The 21,689-nt window shown below is 40.8% G+C and overlaps 1 protein-coding gene across 1 annotated transcript; it reads right to left on the bottom strand.

Annotated features, from left to right (window-relative positions):
- Positions 1-1,878: 1,878 nt before the first annotated feature.
- Positions 1,879-20,014, bottom strand: DCUN1D1 (defective in cullin neddylation 1 domain containing 1). Its single transcript, XM_056499328.1, has 7 exons — positions 19,885-20,014; positions 11,731-11,947; positions 10,263-10,431; positions 9,643-9,773; positions 5,924-6,006; positions 5,589-5,685; positions 1,879-4,609 (listed from the first exon to the last, which is right to left on the bottom strand). Exons 1-7 carry the CDS (start codon positions 19,885-19,887, stop codon positions 4,530-4,532), a joined length of 780 nt encoding a protein of 259 aa, XP_056355303.1. The 5' UTR covers positions 19,888-20,014; the 3' UTR covers positions 1,879-4,529.
- Positions 20,015-21,689: the final 1,675 nt, after the last annotated feature.

Raw genomic sequence — 21,689 nt, forward strand, 5'->3', positions numbered from 1 at the left:
TGCTCTCTCTGGATTTCTCTCTCCCTTCAGCTCAGTGCTGCTCCAAAGGCGCCAGGACTCGCCCAGAGCCGTGCGTGCTGTCCCGGTGCTCCTCAGGGACGCTGCTGTCGCCGCCCGGTCCGGCTGAGCCGCTGCCGTGTCCCTGCCAGGGGCGAAGGGCGCTGCGGGACGCGGGGACACAAACCGCAGCTCGGCTGGAAGAGCCCCCGGGCACCTCCGTGCCCACGGGTTTATTCTGTCTCCGCTGCAGCTTTCCAGGAAATCACTTCAAACAGCAGCAGGCTCACCCTTTTTACATTCTGACACCAGGATCAGAGATAATCTGGAGCATGCCGTTGAAAATGGTTAAAAATGAGGCGCGCCTTGCTGCGGGAGAATCTTATTTGTATCTCAAAGAATATATTTTTACAATTCCTAGTTGCAGTCCCCGTGACAGATTTCAGGTTTTGTGATACAAAAATAACAAATCATCATCTAGACTCCTGTTTTCTCACTGAAGTGGGATTGAGCTTGCTTCTTTGAAGAAAAAAACTGGAATGGTCTCATCTCTGCAAGAATTCCCTTTTAAAAGATGATGGTCCTTAGTTTGAGGCAGATTAGGGGCGCTGCCCACAGGAAATGAGCAATAAGTAATACAAAGAATTTTGGACCTCTGACACTGTGGCTGCCTCATGTTATTTTTGTTCCTCTGACAGCAAAGCCGTGTGCTTGTTCCTTGTTCAGCTTGGTCAGTAGTTGTTTTGAAAATGGTTTATGAAAATTATATTTATTAAATAAAACTTTCACTTCTAGCTGAGTCATTGTTTTAATTATGTAAGTGGTGAAGGAAAAGCTGGCAGAGCAAAGCCAGGTTTGCACACTGGCCCAGGAGCAAGGCTGGAGAGAAGTCACCAGCAAGAAAACAAACCTGGGCCTCTCCCCACACAATTTTTACAGCCCCCTCATCTCTCACCCTAATCTGCTTTATCCCTCTGACTCCTGCCCGTTGACTTTGAACGCTGAAAAAGGCTTGAAATGTTATATTATAAAAACAAAGGCTTGAGTTTAGAGAAGAAACAGTTGCAGTTTCAAGCAAAACATTCAAATTGCATTAGGCAGCTTTTGCTGAGAACTTCCAGAAGCTGCATGTTGATTTTTCTACCAGTTTAAATGGTCAGACTTGGGCCTGAGGTACAGGTGCCTATTTAGGAGCAAAACTCTTGGTGTTTATTTCTGCAGCTACTTCTACATGTACCAGCTCCATATTTACAAAGCTAAGGCCTATTTTTGATAGATGAAATTATAATTACATCAAGCTTTTAATGGTGTGGTCAACTGCTGGAGAGCTCAGAGCCTGAAGGGTATCAATGGATTTTGTTTAAAAGCCAACCCAGTCAATTTACCATCCTCAAATAAAATCTAGAGACACTTCTGGCAACATTATTTAAATAAAAGTGTGAATGACAGAATTTTATTAAATCCATTCTTTAAAAAATTATTCCTTTCTTAAATAAGGATGTCTCAGTATGGATTCTGTTGTAAAACAGTTTTGAGGCAAGTCAGAAGTTACTTTTAACAGGTCGATCAATAAGAACTTTACTGCTGTACTGGAGGCCAGTCTGAGCCTGCAGTGTGTGGTGTCTTCCTTCACAAGCTGGGGCCAAGGCCTGGGAGAATCAGCTCCAGGTGGGACTTGTAAACATTGGGAACAAGCTACAGGCAAGGTGGAGGAGCAGTTTTTAGATTTTTTTTTCCCCCCTCCGAAAAGAAAGACTTGTCCTGAACTGTATTTTATGCAGAACACACATATTCCATGCTTTTTTCCCCCACTCCCTAAAAGCACATTCCAGAAATAAGTTTTACAAAGAATACACTGAAACAATGCAATACAAACCTCAGTCATGGCAATTTCACTGGAGCTTTATTGCCTCTGTTGGTAATGAGAGGGATTGTAAGAAGTTACATTTTGAACTTACAGAGATATGTAAATGATGGGTTTTTACTAAATATAATCTCAAGATTAAGTGTTTTATATCAGGGCACTTCTAATTTTGTACATATTTTAATGTATAAAAACAGTTTACAAACTTGATGTTTGCCTTTTTCTTTTTTCCCTTGACATTTGGCAAAATTAAATCAATCCATTTGCGGGGAGATCATCAAATTGAAGACATAAGCACTTACGAATTAAAGCAATCCAAGTAAGCAACTGGCTGCATTCTTAAAATAAAAACAAACCAAAAACAAAAACCCCACACATATATAAAGGAAAAAGCCACATGGCCACATCCGAGCACGTTTCAGTACAAAATATTCCCTGTAACCAGGCATTTTGTCCTTAGAACAACACCCTGTTAAATCAATGTTTCTTTCAACTTCAGTCATTTTGAAAAACTTTTAAGATGCCATGATAGCACAAATAACCCTTTTCTGCAACATAATTAGTCAAAGTTTTTATGTATTTCTTTATAATTACACAGTAATTATAAGCATGTAGTACCAAACTGATGACAACACTATTTTGTTGGAAAGATCTTGCATTCAAAAGGAAGAGTCTCTAAAACACCACAGCATTTTGCCACTGCCCAATCCCAGAATTTTGGGAGGGACAAGTCTGCATTGGGATGAAAAGCAAGTCAGTTCTCCTCTCCAAACACAGCATACTTGAACTAATCAATCTGAAACAGTACCAAAACCCTCAAGACAGAAAACAGCACGCAGAGATAACCTTGTCGAGCATTTTTTGTTCCTCCCCACCCACCCCCATAATTTCAAGTCCCCATTTTTATTTACACAAAACCGAGAAAGGAAATACTGAAAGCAGCAAAACACACAGTTTTTGGCGTAGCCAATTCCAGTAGCTGGAGAAAGTCTGCAAATGTTTTTGAGGAACTGTATTTTTTGAATAAATTCACAACTGGATTTGCCAAAAGGGCACTGCTGTAAGGGGAGCCAGCCTTAAGATCAACTGCAGAGAGTACAAATAAAAATTTTAGCTATTTAATAGTCAATTTTTCCCTAAAATATTTTTAGCATCTGCATAAAATCGTGCTGCAGTCTAGTGCAAGTACCAATGACTCATCTCAAAAATAATTCTGGCCTTATCAGGGCACTATTTAGAGCATGGATTTAAACCCCCTCTTCTCACTTGTAAGCATGGTCTGTCTCCTCTCCTGGAGCTTGTTCTTTCCAGCTTGTTTTCCAGAGCAGGATTTATCACATATCTTCACAAGTAACTCAGTGAGGAGTAGAAGACCATAAAAGCAGCTGAAGAGCTCTTGTATTATTAAAGAATTGCATCTGATAAAACCTGCTTTGATCCAAATGAAGCGATTTAGTCAAACGCAGCAAGACACAAGTAGTGATGATCCACAAAATAATTTAAACAAAGCCAGTGTAGTAGTTTGTATCTGATCTGTGCTTGTTTGGAAAAGCTTTACTCTTAATTTCTGTATTTGGCAACCACAGTGATATGTCAATTTAAGGAAAACTCAGCAAAATAATTTAAACAAGGGTGTCATCCATAATGGCAGTACCTCCATGTTATGAAGATTTAACTTACCAGGATAATGGTTTCAAAATCCAGATTCACATCAACCTCACCAGCTTCTTGTACAACAGGGCCATTTGCTTTGTCATACCTCAGCCATAAAAGTCACATCTCAATTTAAAATACTGTATTGTGTAGCAAACAGTTAAGACACAAATTCAGTATATTCAAGTGTTTGATTTCCACAGAAATGAAAAACCTTTCTTTAACAGACAGATAAGCATTTCAAAACTGTAATGAAATCTGATTTCTTAGAGAGTAACCTAGAGAACACTGGTTCTGTGAGGACACAGCTCAGCCCAGGGCAGGGTGGAAGTGCTCGAGTTGTGTCGTCCCCCAGCTGTCCCCAGAGCAGCTGAGCCACCAGCAAACCTCAGCCAGGCACCAAGACCCCCAGTCACCAGCCCTGGGGCTCCTTGGTCATTGCTGGCACTGCTGTGACCACAGACTCAGACAACACCTGCACTTTTCCAGAAAAGAAAAAACTCGGACCCAGTACACTTAAATATATCACTCTTGCAGGAAGTGCTATCAGTACAGTCTTTGCATCTAGCCCCAAGTGTATATTTAAGGATTCTTTTAAAAATTGTTTTGATGTTGATCTGTATAATTCAGATGCCATACAACAGTTGTCTGATGATGATCAACCAGGGTTGTGCTTTATGTGAAATCAAAAACCTCAAAATAATTATAAAGCTTCTAGGACTTATGGGAGATGAAACTAAGGTGATCCACCAACAAAAAATAAATCCATGATGAAATCCACAGTGTTGGAATTTTAACGGGCAAGAGTGGTCCAGACTAGAAGAAAAGCCCAAACCACCAGTAGAAGAATGAAATATGATATGGTCCAAGATGTATCCTTAAAGGTTTGTCTCAACCCTCAGCCATATTGTGAGGATTGATCTTCAGTTCAGTCCAGCCAGCAGAAATTGACTGTGCAATTTTCCATTTCAGGTATTTGTACAGACTATGTACACTCTAGAAGGGTCCTTTAGTGCTACACTGTCGTACTTTTTGTCCCAGCAATTTGAGGGCGTGCAAATTCCACAAAGTCATCAATAAGAACTGGCCATGCCCCTAAAAGAGGAAAACACCAGAATGTAAGAATTGGTTCAACAAGGCATTCTTTCACAAGCTTCATATCCAGACAAGCTATCTGCTTTCCAGTATTAAAGCAGGCAGAGTCTGAAGCAAAAAAACATAATTTTATTTTCCTGCTTGAAATATAGAAGCCAATAAAGATTTCTGCTTCCTTTAAAGCCACTTAATACACATCACTTCCAAATGTCATCTTCAAGACAAAAACAAAAAACTGACCAAAATCCTAACTCAAAACTAACAAAGACTAACAAGGGAATGAGTCCCTAATTACTAAAGTTGGAGAAGTTTGCTGCCCTCTGCTCCAGAGGTATCCCAAGTTTAGTTTCCCCCCTCACTGAACTGAGGTGCTGCCAAGGGCTGAGGGTAATCAGCTGTTCTTGGCTGCACATGGACTGAAGAGGAAAGATCAATACAAAAGTTTACAAGAAACACATTTGGTAGGAAGTGAGTTCTGTTCAGCAACCCCTGTGTGCTGCCAGCTTCACTTCTATGTCAAAACACATCCAAGCCTCACATAAACTGAAGCAACCAGACTTAAAAACATTCTCAGATACGAAATGGAATAACCAGAGGACCCTACACAGAGCTGCACAAACCATGGATCAGTTACTTGGATGAAGATGCCAAGAACTGCACCAAGAGAGAATCTGTGGGTTTTAAACGGACATATAGCAGGGTTTGTCTCAATAAGAAAGAATTTGGAGTTGTCTCAGTAAGAAAGAATTCGTGTCTGAGCTTAGACAGAAAAAAAGAAAATGGATTCCATGAAAGATTCAGCATTTCTTTTTTAAAACATCAGTAACAGAGATGATTACAATATGTATTAATGCAGCTCTAACTGGACTTCAGATCATCACTAATACTCTAATGGAGCTGTTTTTGAGATTATAAAGCAGATACACAGTAATAAATGTAGTATAAAACACAGTTAATGAGAGAAAATGGCAATGTTTACCTTCCTCATCATAGTTAGACATATCATCTGCTATCATTGTACTAAAGTCTAGAAGAAGGTTCCAAGTATCCTTAGGAATTGATCTTTTATGATGTTCCTGTTTGGAGAGGTGGAAAATTTGTATTTAAAAAAAAATAAATTAAAACCGTATTATAAATTAATTTTTACTGTCTCAGACATATCCATATCCCCAAAACATATTTCTCTTGTACACACTATGAATACCTGGGATTTAGGTCAAGACAGTCTATTTCATCTACTCAATAACTTAAACATGTTTATCTTCCAAGTTCTGAAAATACTGCAGTCCAGATTATGTAAAGGTTTAAACTTACCAACAAAAATTTGTTCCACAAGTCTAGAAATTTAAATCTTCCATTAAGTACTAAATTCCAGTAGGCAATGGCCATTTCTAAATCTGTAATATTAAAATATATTACTTTTAGAGATATACATATCAAATATATAATCTCCACAAGTATCTAACACCAGGATGAACCATGTATCCATAAATGTGACAAGATTAAACTAATGCAAATATACTCATGGATCCTTTACAAAATGGCAACCATAAATCAAGTGTTACACACATATTTTATATTTTACAAAACTGAAAACTGCCCATATTAATATCTAACATATCCAAATGCCCGGGACATTTCATATGCCTTCTACTATCTAACAATACTTTGTTGGGTGGTTTTTTTAGGTTAGTTTTTTTTTTCTTCTTCTTTCAAAGCCTCCTGTTAAACTACTGCTTGTTTGGAATGAGTGAAGCCTGACCTGACACATTTGAGAGCAGCCCCCTCCCTGCCTGTCAGAGCTGCTGGAGTGCGGCAGCTCCCAAAAAAACCTGGCTGGCCTGCATGGAGGGGAAGGACAGAGCCAGTTCCCCCTCCCTGGGGAGTGCCAAGGGGCAGACAGGAGCTTGTGGGCACATCAAAGACATTTGGAACCCACAACTCTGCCCAGGGTCACCTGCACTATCAGGAATTACCAGGGAATTGCTCAGTGTGCAGCACCAAACACTGTGAATTACCAAATTCAGTATCCTCACCACAGGATATCACAGTGACCCCAAAAGGCTGCCTAGGCAAGTGGCCTCTTTTTAACAAAAGCTCTTATATATTAGGCAGTCTAGCAAATTTCTTCTATAAACAATACCCTCATGGAAGCAGGGGGAGAAGACACAGGATCAACTGCAAACCTCAAGGAAAAAAAAGAAAAAAAAACCCACACCAATAACCCAAGAACTCCACTCTCTTCCTTCCCCCAGGCTGCCCAAATATTTAAAAGGACCCAGGAAGGCAGATCTTGGAGGTGAAACCAACAGCAAACAAAACAAAGTATGAAATCTGCATTGCTGGAGGGAAAATAGAAGCTGATGGGGAGTTTCTGAATTGTTTAGCATCTGATATTAAAAGTTCTCAAAGAGCAGAATCAAATTATAATACACCCTGACCAAAGAACAGAATAAAATTTATGAAGGATTTTCCAGCAGCTGCAAAGAGGTATCATTTCAGACAGTGTAAGTTTGAATCTCAAGAAGCAGAGACAAATTAGACAGTACTCCTCAGTAAATAAAGCTGTATCTGAAAATTGCAACTCATTCAAGACTGTAGAGGCTCAAAATCTCTCTTTAACAGGAGATTCAGGTACAAAAACATGCATTTTAGCTTTCAACTAAAACTACTGCCTTCCTAACTTCAGAGGAAGCTGATCAGTTCCTCAAGGAAACAGATTAAAAACTAAGTTTTATTTACTTGTGCTGCATTAATGGTGTGCATACAAAAAGGCAAGGTCATCAAATCACTGCATTTTACAGTGGTTTGTAAACAATCATTATAAACAAGCCGTGCATTCTGACAATTTTAATACAATTTTGAGATCATTCTTGTGGCTAAGCAAAGGCTGTTAAAAGCTAAATCTCAGGATGCTGCAACCTCAAACTCACTGTATGAGTCCAGACATGTAAAGCATGATGACACAATGCCTTGGGACAAACTACATTTTCAAAAAGAAATTATATGGAAGGTAAAGATATAAAGGTGAAGATATAATTGGAAGCTAAAGATATATTTTAGGTTTTTGTAAATGTGAGAATACTCAGTGAAATCTTCCTGGATCAAATACAAGAGTCTCAGAATACATCCTCCATTTTGATTTTTATCCAGAGAGATGCAAGAGAAGCAAACAATGTTTGAGATGAACACAGCTACAGGGTATTTTCCAATGAGATGCAAATATCACAAGAACTTTTCAGACACCCAGAGTACTTACACAGTAGTAAGGAATTATGCAGAGGAAATATATTTCCAGAACTGTGCCTGAACTACTGCACAATGTTTGCAAGATTAGAGGCCAATATACATTAAAATCAATTTGCAAGTTCCTACAAGCAGTTATTTAGACACACCAAAATTAATTGCCTAACTAGCAGTACTTACTTTGCAGCTCTGTACTTCTCCCAGTATTCTTTTGCTCCAGGGTTTCCAGAATTATTCTGCCCTGTTCTAAATTCATGCCTAGAACTGTGTATTTATGAGCACCAAAAGGGCTGGTAAGCATCCAGACTTTAAGCTCAGTTCTACATCACTTCTAGACCCAGACTTAAAAACAAAAACAATTTAAAAACCTATCTTACACTATGTATATGCCATATGGATCTCAGAAAACTATACTTGTCTGCCACTGCAAGAGCTTAACCTGCACGAAGAAGCTTCATGATGACTGAGAAATAAAGCAAGTGAATCAGTTTCCCTGGGAAATTAATCCCACAATTCAGTTGCTGTCCACATTTTCCTTGTTGTAGCAGCCTAAAAAAAATATTATGACTTTCTACAAGAAATACAAATCAGCCTATTCATTTATTTGCATGATTCAGAAATGACTACAAGCATGCACAAGTACTTTCACATGGTTTAGCAGTTCTTTTAGCTCCTTTGGATACTATGAAATTCACAATCCACTGAAAACAACAAACAAGACAGAGCAAGATGTCAAAGAAGAACATGGAGCTTTTGCTTATTTACTTACATTTCAATACTCATTTTAAGCCAAAAGTTGGTCTGTACATAAAAGCCAATGAAACTAAAGCACAAAGTTCATCTCTACACAGCCTGGGAGTGCAAAGCTGTCCAGTGGCAGCCAGGTTAGAGCATTTTCATTACTGAGAAAAACAAATTCACAAGCTGCCAAGGAAGAACCTACCAGCCTTTCTGTATTTTATTACTTCTCAAAATCAGAACAATTAACTTAAGAAGTTACAGGATCATTAAATGCTAGTTATGGCTAAGAGCCAAATCACACTGTAGAGAAATGAGTACATTCTAGCTGTTTAACATCACTTCTCAAAAGAAATTTTTATTCCCTCATTTTTGTATTTTTGAATAGACAGAGCTACAATTTGTTCCTTTAATACCATCCAAACTATGGTGTTCTGAAATTATTTTTAATAAGTTATTCTTCCACTCCACCTGTTACACTAACCAAAGCCACACTCAGTGTGTAAACTCTGAAAATAATGACAAAAAAGCCTTCAGTGAGGTAAGGGGGAAAAAGCTCTGTAGGTAGAGACCAGCAGGCATCAGGCCCAGAACACAGGAATCCATCTGTACCATTTCAATTCTATCCTGCTAAGACATTTGCAAGCATTTTTGGTGTTACAAGGGACTGTACAAATGTGCTTACACAGAAAATTATTTTACAGCTTCAATTTATCCTAAAAGTAAAAATTCAATTCATCTGTTCAGTGCTGCAAATTCTAAGTAGTCTACTTATGTCTTTAATGTAAGACTATAATCCATTGTGCTTACTGAGAACTGCACTCACTCTGAGTGAAAGAACAAACCCTCTCTCATAAAATTTTGTAGTCTTTATTAATAATCAATTTGAATACCTTAAATTGACATCTATCTTTCAAAACATTTTATGTATTTTATCCCAAGAGTGATTATCTTTCAGATTCATTGAATGACAATAATACATTCATTTACTGCTGTAATTAGTAATTTCCAATATTTATGAACAAATGCTGATGAATTAGAATACATACCTAAACCTTTCTGTCCCGGGTTCTTTGCAAAGTTGAAAGTAAATTGATAAAAATCTTTAAATCTTCCTGGTTCTTTTAATTCTTGTTCCATTTTAGGAATCTGGGCCTTCAGTTTTTCTATGCTGTCACATCTGCATTTTAGAAAGCATGTTTGTTCATTTATTTATTTATTATTCATTTTGCCATAAAAACATGAGTTAAACAAAAATCTATAAACTGTTTGTAGAATACGATTATCAAAACAGAATTCAGGAAGTCTTTAATGAGTCTGCACCTCTACAATAATTTCATTTATTTGTTAACTCTTCACATTGCATTTGCACATATACCTGATATATCAGGTTCTACAATCCACAAAACTTTTAGGAAAATGTGATAAAGACTCCTGCACTTGCACAAGGCAGAGACACCCCAGGTCTGCCCAACATCCCTGCTGTACCTGCCAGAGCAGCTCTGTGCCACCACACAAAGCTCACACAACCGAGGCACTGGGGCTGCGACTTCCAGAGGCAGACAAGAGATGCTGGGCTCTGAAACGCCTCAGAGAGGACACCAAGAGTATTCCCCAAAACAGGACACTGGATCACACTGTCACCATCTAACACTCAGTGAGCACCTACCCCAGCTCAGTCATTCCATCCATGAATTCCAGCTTTGAAAATTCACACTGTGTTGCAGCCCGGAATTTCCATGCGATGATGAGTACAGTGATGCTGGCTGGGTCAAGAGCTAGGTCATCACAGAACTGCTGTATTCCATCTATACCAATCTTATTTTCATCTTGAGGATCTTTGGGACATAAAAGTAAGTGTCAAGAAAAACAGATATTTGAAAAAGCCGATTTGCTCAACAAATATATATAAGACAAAGAAACATTTTCAAGAAGTCATTTTTGGCTTATAAGAGAGTATTATAAAAACAAAATTAAATTAGTGATCCCAATGGTTAAGCTTTAACAATTGAGACAGTTACTGCAATAAAGCCTCCCATACAATGAAGCTCATGTTATTTTCATTGAGAGACAAAAGCACCACAAACATTTGTTTTCTGCCTAATAATATGCAGGATTTTCTGACTCATTCCCTACAGAGCACAGTGGTTCTCTCCCCCCAGCACACTCAATTATTGGCCTCTTTGGCCAGACTGATGAGCTGTGTTACATCAGAAGCCATTCTGCAGTGTTCCTTTCCAAGCTGTACCAACACCCAGATCTGCCCATCCACAGTTACCCAAGAGCAGGTCTGGGCATTTCCTGGCACCCACGAGGCTTCCAGCACGCAGGAGGTTGGACAGTGTAACCTCCAGGGGGAAGTCACGCTGCTCCTCTAGCAATTCCAGGTCAGCCAGGCCCACTCCTCTTTCCACAAAGGAATCAACATCTGGTGTGGAAGTGAGATGCTCACATTTCTACTGCCCTAACAAAGATCTATTAAAGCAAGCCAACACAGACTTCACCAAAACAGTATTTGGATTATACATATAAAACAGGAAAACTGACAGAAAACAGAGCACTCATTTTTAGATTAAGTGCTAAAACACAGGATTTGTTCTGCTCTGCTGACTCCACTTTATGTGGTAGGATATCAGTCGAACACTGGCTATATAACAGATACAGAGACTTTGTTTTCTTCTACACTCTGTAACTACCTGATAAAAAGAACAAGCTGAATAAAAAGTAAGGTAGAACCAATCCCTAGCAACGTTTTCCTCTGTCAGGATCAAGTCCTGTGTGATGTGCCTTCCCCAGGAGACTTACCTAAAATCCTCATTAACCACTACAATTACTCACTGTACACACAATTCCAGCTCAGACCTTGATGTACTATAAATGTAGATACATTCAGAGCACATAAACTAACTGCATGTAATCCTTGTGAAGTGGAAACCTACCTGTATTTGCCTTCTAATTTGTATTATTAGCATAGAAAAACAAAGCTGAGTAAAGTTAAGACTTCTCAGCACAAGAGCACAGCATCACCAATACATTAGATATAAGAATTAATAATAATTCTAATCATAACTCATAATAAATAAGAATTTTAATTTAATTTAAGTAGGAAATAAGCCTTACAAGTCCAGAGTACTCACCTTTGTATCTGTTATATAGTTGTTCTAACTTCTTTCTGTCCAGTGATCCTTTAACACTCTCTCGTATATAAAGTTCAGGATTTTGGAAAAAGTTGTCTGTTGCAACATCTAACTTCCAGTCATTTTGAGACAGACAACTCACTGCTGTCTTTTCACTAGATTGTGTGAAGACCATAAACTGACGCACTTTATCCTTCTGTGATGATTTCAACTTGTTCTAGTGAAAACAGACAATACTGTAACTAGAAATATCTACTGGACAAAAAAACACAAGTAAATGAAAACCAGTCTCTTAACATTTTTTAAATCAGTATCTTTATAATTTACCCAAGCAATCAGGATATCAAAATATCTGATGAAATTCCTCCAGAGGTGGGGCAGAGCAGGCCACTGAACAGTTTAGCACCACTGAGCACAGGCTGGTGTCCTCTTGGTCCCAGCTACTGCAGGACCAGGATCTGCTAAGGTGCCTCTTGATGTCAGCAAGGGACTAGGTTGGCTCATCCATTTCAGGGAGCTACACACTGAAATACCTTAAAGACTTCTTTTTCTTTAAAAAGATTTTTTTACTTTGAAGGTTCTCAGCTCCACCTACATAATTTGCAAAACATTCCTGCAAGGAGGCATTGTCTCCATTTCACAGGTGCAGCAACCGAAGCTAAGGAAAAAAAAATGTAATTGTGCCTGAGGCAGGCGGGGGAGTGAGTAGCCAAGGTGAGAGCTCTGGAATTCCAGGCCTCCTGCCCAGACCCAGCCATCCCGCCCTGGTCTAGCCCAGAACTGAATGCAAACCTGCTGCTTATCAGCAGAGAGGGATTCCCAAGGATATTTCCAATGAGGAGAAGCACACTCGGGATTTCAAGGGTCTGAGTTACACAAACTTAACTGCTCATCAGGAGAAAGCAATCACAGCTTCTGCACTACACCCAAATTCAGCTCTACAGTTCACTCAATACAGTCAAAGCAAAGACTCCCAATGTTACAACTTGGTAAATTAAAGTTCTGACAAAAATTTAAGTCAGGATTGGATTTCTTATATGGCACAAATATTTCATTTTTAGTTTATTTTGTTTTCTAACCAAAACTTGTATATTATGTTCATTATTGTAACTGTAATTTCAACAGCTCCTTCTCAGGGAATATGGAGGAAAAGGGCAAAAAAAACAAGACATGATAAAATGCAGCCAAAGAATGAATGATTTAGCAGCAGTATGTGCTCAAGTTCTTAATTCCAAAGGATAATTACTGTTCAATTACATTATCATTACAAAAAAGAACTGATGCTTCAGAACACAAATTCTTATGTCTTAAAAGTCAGGATCAGTTTTCTGTGGCTTGATGGCGACTTTATTTGTAAGAATAGTTAAGTTACCAGCTTCAGAGTTACACCATTGAAAAAAATCACATTTGCATCACTTTTGGTTTAAACTGATACTCACATAATATACTAAATAGAATATCTTATCCTAATTATCCTTTAATAAAAACAATCCCCCCCCAAACCAAAACCACCCTGTATCTACAACACTTAACTGAAGCCAAACTTTTAGCTCAGACTGCAGACTTCAGAGTAGTATCAGTCTGGCTATACCATTTTTAAAGCTATTATGTGTTGCTGCTTTATTTCAGTCTCTTGACCAAGTTTGTCACAGTGGACCTCTGGCTACAAACACATTTCTGAAACTGAGATTTTCAGATGTGGTTCCAGGTAAAAGCCAAGCCACCAGAGCAGCTCCTGTGCACCCCAACTGTCCGTGCTTGGCTCCAGCAGACATTCAGCACCTTGCACTACTGAGCTCACACTTCCACAAAAATCACTTTGTTTCCACTGACAAAGCCATGTGGAACGACTTCTAGAAACGACTAATGGATTTTTTAGCTGCAGCTTTTTAAAATACATTGTAAACTCAGATATACGAAAAACAAACCACTGAATGAAATCCCAAATGAAGATGAAACAATAATCCCAAATTTAATTTTCTCTATCAATTACCAGCTTCCTCTAATCAGTTCCACACAGCCAGACTGCTGCATCACCACAGATTCAGCTGCACTATAAGGCAGCCATACTTAATTACCTTAGCTTTTCTTTTCTTTTTTGTTTACAAAGCTGGTGATTTTAATCTTTAGTATTCTGATGTTTTTTAAACATGTACACATAAGTATGCACAGCCCATTTAATAGTGAGTACTCTGTAAAACCTCAGGAGACTTTGTTCTGCCCTGCTCCTGCAAGGGTGAACTCCAAAAGCAGTGATATCCCATAAAAAGTCAAGGAACAGGTTTAAATAGCTTTACCATGGATGCCCAGGACCACAAAAGATGGCGTGTTATGCATCTTGTCACGTAAAAGAAGAATGCAATTTGTTAGATCAAAAACTTGCAGCTTAAATGCCTTTTATGATAAAATTTAAATTCTACATATGTATGAGATTCTACCATGCTTGGGGCTCCATACGTGATAGTAACAACATAAAGCCTTTTTAAAAGAAGACTGAAATTGCAAATAATCAAGCAGCTAATTAGAGTACAGTCAGTATTTTAATAATCATTACAACATTCAGTAAGGTGTAAGATGCAATAAATCACACTGTTCAGCCATAATTTTTTTCTTGAATAATCATATTTTTCCTGGTCAAATATGAGTTAATTTTTAGTGAGAAATGCCAAAGCCCTTTCTTTTCATTTGATGAATGCTTCTGCAGAACCTTGCCAATGTGGATAAGACACTCCACATCCTAAGTGACTGGACACTCTTTGCAGACCTGCTACAGGACAGCAAGAGATGGAATTACTGCTGAGCTTTTATTATCCTATTATAGCTCTTCTTCCAGCACATTAAAAACCCACACTTCAAGCAGGAACAGGTTCCAAACCTTCTGCACTTTTAAGGGCTATTTCTAGACACTGAGCACTAATACTTTATTATTGTTTGAAGTGCAATACAGAGCAGCACATAACCTTTAATCCTACAGTCATCAGGCAACAAATACCTGACACTGAAATTGTGCTCAGTGTAATGCAACACAATCCACTTAAAACACCTCAACTTTAACACAGGCTAAAAAGGAAGACAGGATTTTATTTAACAGATACATGTCTTGCATACAAATGAAAACCAATGGAAAGCAAATGAAACAAATTTGTACCCTTATTTCTTAGTTTTTCTTGGGTTAAGAGGAAAAGGAAAAATTTAGTTCTGCAAACCTTTAATCAAGTTTGTGTGGTATCCAAGCTACCTTTCATAATAAGGATGTCACAAGACAGATAACCTTACTTTTAAAACACAGAATAACTTCTCCACATGAAAAGCTACATTGTTTAGATTCATAAAACTACACTTATTCTAATTAACATCTGGTTCTATAACTCTGATTTTAAAATGAAGATTTTCCTCTTACCATGAAGTAAAAAATCCAAATTACCAAATCTGAATATTCTAATTCAATATCCTTTCCTTGATAGACACTTCAGGGGAAAACTACAAATAAAAAAAAAAAAAATAAAAAAAATAAAAAAAAAAAAAAAAAAACTTAGGACTTTTATTTCTCCAAGTATTTTTTTCTGCTAGTCTCAGGAACAAAAACTCCTAGAGCTACTCTACCAACTCTGACTAATACAACACTGTTTTTCCTTATCTTCTGCACTGTTTTTAGTCTCTTCAGATTCAAAGATAAGGTCTGCACACTGGCCATCACCATTTTGTGGACAGCAAATAGCCAAATGAGGGCTCCACTCTCCTGGATAATGTTCTTGGGAGACAGCACCAACCTTTGTCCCACACTGGCTGACTGGGGAGCTGAGGATATTCCTACTAGAGCCCCGGTTTGGACTTGGCTCAAAGGTCTCATGTGGCCACCAGTGAGACAAGCAGGGCACCATGAGTTTTGCTGCCCAAACTTCATTGTGGCCCCCAAGGAAGGCACTCACCCAGTCCCTCCTCAGGCAGCAACTGCTTTGCACCTTTCCCTTCCCAGGCACTGACACAGATGGTCATACTAGTTTCACTGCTACGGAATTCAAACAATGGGATATCTGTGCTTTTGTTTCAGGCAGGACTCAAAGAAAAGCCTGTTAAGTTCTCATGCGTATGACAGGTAAAAACCTTTTCTAAAATAGTACCAACTTCCACTAAGTCTAGGCCTTTACCCTGAGTGCATTCAGACTCCAGCAAGAGCTGTGGCTGTGGGAAGCATCCCTGCTCTTCCCAAGGACCCTGGTGACATCAGCTCGATCCCAGAGGCTCGGGCATGCAGCCCTCACCCAACTGCCACTTCTGTCCCTTGATGCAACATGAACGGCCAGGGGAGTTCTGCTCCTGAATCATCCCACCTTGGACTGTATCCATGAAAGAACCACAAGACACCTAAAAATGTCTGCTTTCCTGCTTGTATTCAACAAACACATAGCTTAAGTTTAAAAGGCAAAAGCATGAGTATTTTTCTTTGGTAAGAAAAATGTTAATTATAACAAAAATCTACAAATATACAGAACCGTATCTTAACCCACAGTGATGGCACACAGGTATACTACCAAAAAATCTATGGTAAAGACAAAAACAATGAAAGTAAATAGCTACAGTTTCTGCAAAATGTAAACAAACATGACCTTCAACTACATTTCATTTTCAACAACAGTTTCTCTAAGGGAAGGCACACAAAGTAAAGTCAGGACATTTGTAAGCTTCTGTTTCAAACTGATGTGAAATCCACTTGACTGCAGCAAAACAAAACAAAAACACTTACAAAGTCTGTTGAGATATAAAATCCAAGGGAAAAACCACAACATATAAAGTTGCTTTCCACCCTCTATAATGTTCTTTTAGCAGATAAAATTATTTCAGTATTCACATGCAGGTCAATATACAGCTACCCAGAAGACTGCTGTAGATATAATGGTAATTCATACTAACCTGAGAGGTGAAGGAAACACAAAAAATCAGGGCTTTTCCAAATAAAAAAGGACAACATATAGCAGCCAGCTGTTTAGCATTCTTAACTCTGGTCTGTGGCAGAAGCTCTATTCATGCTGTATATTTGCATTGGCACCATAAAACATGAGCAAAATATCAAGAGCTACATAATAAATTTCACACCTTGTTCTCAGAGTAGTTCATATTCTTGAATATTTTTTCTGTGGCTCTAGTTAAAAGTGATTTAAAGTGTTAGTTCAAAGAGATCTCTGGTAAGCTAGGAGAGGAAACAAAATCATGCACCATCTTGTCTAGCACTCTGACTACTCCATCCGAAGCGTAATGCCAAGAATCTAAAGTTTTACTATGGGACAACCAAACCTCAAATATTTAATATCAACTACTACAGACATGCATATGCACCACAGATTACACGTATAAACAGCTGGCCTTGCAGAATAGCTTGTTGAGTTAAACATCACATAACAATGTCATGAAGTACACTCACATTACAGGAGACAGCGTCAGACGTGAAATTCTTCTAATGTTAAATTTTACAACTTCCTGTCAGCTGAGGTTTGCAGTAAGAAATGATGTATTTATTAGCACACAAACATTTTTCAAGAACACAAACTGGACAATATAATAAATAATGTAAATAGAGACAAGGCTAGCACTTAGCTCTGGATAAAGATGTAGATAATCACACACTTGTCTTGATAACCACACACAGTTCTAACTTCATTAAATCATTCAGAATTGTACAGGCAGTGAAGATGGCTCAAAGTAAAATGGACCAGCTTACTGCTCTGCCTTGATTCACGGGCACACCATTGTCCTCAAAATGAGATGAAGCAGTAACACTCCAAGAGGGAAGGTGAAGAACACCACTACTAGAGGTGCTGCTCTGCCAGCTCAAATGAAGACTGGGTAAGAGAGGCTGACTGCCCTCAGCAGTGCAAGGAATATTGGCAGAGTGGTGTCCCTTCCAGATCCAGGACAAAGATGGTTCAAGGGCAGGAAAGCTCTGTCCTGAAGGCACAAGGCTCTGGCCATATGGACACTGGTGAGGCTTGCCAGCAGTGCTCTATCTGGCAGTGCTGCATGGGCAGGTAGGAGCCAGTCCCCAGCTCCAGGAACCTGTGCCATGGCATTTGCTGTGCTGGACAAACTACCTGGCCACAGCCACTGGGAGGACAAGCCAGAGCAGCTGTGTACATGGGCTGAAAAATGGGACATCAAATCTCATGTTTCTGCACGGGCATCCTCAGATCTCTGTGAAGATCTCCTCACCTTTCCCCCAACCAAAGGATTTTGATATAGCACAAGTACAGGCACAGAATCCTACACCTGGGCACTGGAAACCATCCATACCTTATTTACTACTTCTAAAAGCTGCAGCCTGTCATTTAGTCCCACTTGAGTGTCTATGTCATCCTTTCACCTGGGTGCTGGAGTCAACAAGCACAACCTGGAACCCAGGTGTTAGCACAGGGCCTAAGAGCTCTGCTCGGGGCCATGACTGGAGTATTCACATAGTCCCTCCAATCTGATAAATACCAATCTAGCAGATGTCTGCTGGTTCTTCAGCTAAGTGTTTCCAAGAAGACCAAGCAGACAACTCTGCTGTTTCTCACAAAAAATTATTGTCCGAATAATGGGCTTCACTATTTCTGTTATAATGACACTTTCTACAGTATTGTTCAATTTAAATTTCTAATTTCATAGCCAGCCAATAATATATTTACATTCACAACATCAACTGTCTATTTAATCAACTGTGTATTTACTTTGCCTAGCTACACTGGATATTCTGTGAGACAGCTCTAGGTGATTTTTATGGAAAAAGTCTTCATAAAAAGTTGTGTAACATTACTGTGCAAGCACTATTTGAGAGTCTCAGACCTGCAGAATTACAATAAGACACCTTTACAGTCTGAACTTTCCTCAGACTTAAACTCTCATAAAAAAAACACAAAGATCTACATCAAACTATTCAATTAAAAATTATACTAGTTACATAGTGACAAGTTTATTAGAGGTCTGCACACCACTAATTTAAATGCTGGCCAACCAAATTTTTATGCCAACATAACTCCATCAATTAAAGGTGACATTATAATTTTTTTAATATGTCTTTAACACTGCTTGTCAGAATAGTATTAACAGCAAGTACAAAATATCTTTATACCAATAAGCATACATCAGTAGATCTCAAGATTCCCTCCTACACCCTTCCCAAGACTAGATCACTGCTACAGAAAAGTACTGCTTTAACTTGTACAGGTGGAGTAGCTAAAGCTGTTACAATATTTGAATACGGAGAAAGCCTGGAGTACTACTATAAACTGCTCCTTCTGGTACATAAGGCAGTGAAACCAATGAGGGTCCCCTTAATTAAACTGAAGGAATAAATTTTTCTTTTGTTTAGGCAAACAAAACCAGCACATGTTCTAAACACTGCAGTCTCCCCCTACAAGAAGCAAGGGAGAAAGTCGATTTGGGAGTCCACAGCAAATCCTCAGCTATAAGAACAGCATTACAGAGAAAACACAGGATAAACCTTTACAAGACCTTTACTAGGAGGACCTTTGTAAGGCCCTCCGTTACAACACTTCTATGAATAGAACCAACCAAGACCCTAGAACAATTATCCAGAATTCTCCAGCATAATCCCAGCTCAAGAAGCATCAACACCCCCAAGTTTCCCTGTGAACTGACAGCACTTAATGGGCCCTGGGACGCCTGAAATCCTGAGGAAAAACTCCGAGCAGCCCCTGGTTCGTGGCAGCCCCTCGCTCTCCGTCTCTCAGCGCTGCTGCAGGCACGGGGCAGGCGCAGGGCACGGACCGCACCGAGCTGCCCACAGCACCGCCGCTGTCTCCAGAGGTGCCCGAGCACCCACACCGGTGCGAGCGAGCCCCTCCCGCCGTGCGGGGCCTGCCGGAGCCCCGCGGCTCGGAGGCCTGGGCGGGATCCCGGCGACCCCCGCTTAGGCCCCTGCCCGAGCAGCCCCCGCCGCCCGCCCCGCGGCCCCGGCCCGGGCCCCGCACGCCGGCCCTGCCGCGCCCGGCAGGAGGACGAGCGGCCCCCGGGCCAGCACACCGTGCCCGCCTGCGGAGCCCCCGACACCGGCCCTTCGGCCGCTCCCGGACACCCAGCGCGCCACGAGCAGGCCGCGCTGCCGCTGCCCGGCCCCGAGGCGCCGCGCCGGGCGCAGAGGGACCCCGGGCGGCCGCTCACCATGGTGGGGGCTGTGCGGGCCTCTCCCCTCCCGGCTCGGGCGGACACTGAGGGCGGCGGCGGCGGCGCTTCCTCCGGCGGCGGCGGCTCCCGGCTCCTCACGGGCCCTTCCGCCGCCTTCCCCCGCTCATGCGCAGTGCGGGGAGCCGGGAGCCCTCACGGGGGGCGGCCCCGGGCCGCGTTCCCCTGGAGCGGCGGCGGCGGACGGCGCTGAGAGCACCGGGGGGACTCGGCCTGAGCAGGGAAGGGAAGGGAGGGGAAAGTTCCCCCCAGCCTCCTGGAGCCTGTTACGGGGTGGGCTCGGAGGGAATGCGGCGGAGGTGCGGGGTCTCAGCGACTCCTCACCCCAGGACCCGCAATTCTGTCGGGAAAACTCCCTGTGTGTTCCTGTTTCGTCAATATCAAAAGGTCAAACACTTTTGGAGTGCCCGGGTCGTGTGGCCGCCGTTCCCGGGGACCTGAACATGGAAGGGGCGAGGTGGGAAAATCCCCCGCGCTTTCCAGGATGGATTCGCAGAAGAGGCAAAATCTTTTGCTGAGCAGCGGCGGAGACCTGGGGAAGTGTCGGGGCAGCAGCTTTCCAGAGGAGCATCTTCACTCGTGTAAGATGTCCCCGATTTCCCGCTCCAGGCTGCGATCCCCTCTGGGGAGCGGTGGACAGATGCAGCTCTTCCTGCAATAGCACAGCTGTACTAGCAGAAGGGGCTGCAGTGCTTAAAGCGCGGCTTGTACCACTATCCCAGACAGTTGTTTTTTCCCAGGAAAGCTTACTCTACCTACTGCAGGCTTTTGGCAGCCGAGGGAGCTTTTGGGAAGCAGAATATTTGCTGATAAAACTCACAGTGGTGGCAAACTGCTGTTGTGAAGGACAAAGGTTTGAGATTTGATCTTGTTCTCTCATCTCCTGCTGAGCTTGAAGCTATTAAAGTAAGCTTCTGTATTTATATTATATGACTGGTATGATTGCACACACCACAGAAAAAGTAAGACTTCAAAAAGCCGTTCCTCATCATGGATGTCCACGGTTAACATATGTGTTTTTATAGAAAATGGTCTCAATTGTTTCTTGCTTACTTAGCTGAAAATCAGAGCAAACCTTAGATGGGAGTGTAAGGAATTGAGTTGTATTTGGTAAGGAAAATCAGGCCTGTCCTGTGAAGTGTCCAATTTTGCTAGGGTATGAAACAGTACAATTAAGAGCTTGATATCAAGTATAGGGGAATATAGCTGAATTCAGCTATCCTTGGAGACAGTAGTTGCCTGGATACCTTGAATCCTACCAAAAAGCATCATTTGGAAACTGGGGACGGATGCAAATTGGCCAGTGAACAGCCATGAACACTGCACACCAGCCCAGTCCACGTAACCATGGCAGGGGAGGCAAAGCCAAACCTGGAAATCTCTTTGATTGAGTTAGCTAATTGCCATCACTGTAACGTGCTGTGACAGCCCTCCTGCCAGCTGAAGACATAGTTTAGACCTGGAGAATTATTGTGACATGTAACAATAATCTGAGAGATGAGCTGTGCATGCAGGAGATTCCTCAGGAGAGAAAGAGGATTTTTTAAGTGGCTTGTTTTTCTCTAACACCTGCAAATCTTGCAGGTTTCTTGTAATGCAGGATCTCTTAATGGATTTTTTGAATGTATCGGGCCACACTGTATTTGTGTTTAGTATTTTGACTGGCTTGTGATTTGATCTCCCTAACTTACTAAATTGCTTTAGATTATGAATTCCTGTTGTATAAGGTATGGAAAATCATACTTACCTGCTTCTGAGCAGGGCAGATAACAAGGTAAACCAGT

Source organism: Oenanthe melanoleuca, chromosome 9, assembly GCF_029582105.1.
Source record: "Oenanthe melanoleuca isolate GR-GAL-2019-014 chromosome 9, OMel1.0, whole genome shotgun sequence".
NCBI classification, from domain to species: Eukaryota; Metazoa; Chordata; class Aves; order Passeriformes; family Muscicapidae; genus Oenanthe; species Oenanthe melanoleuca.

What these genes read in the sequence shown, in the direction of transcription:
- DCUN1D1 (XM_056499328.1), bottom strand. An exon ending in ACTATATAACAGATACAAAG is followed by an intron (nt 10,432 to 11,730) that starts GTGAGTACTCTG and finishes TATGTCCCAAAG; the next exon opens with ATCCTCAAGATGAAAATAAG. An exon ending in CCCGGGACAGAAAGGTTTAG is followed by an intron (nt 6,007 to 9,642) that starts GTATGTATTCTA and finishes TTAATATTACAG; the next exon opens with ATTTAGAAATGGCCATTGCC.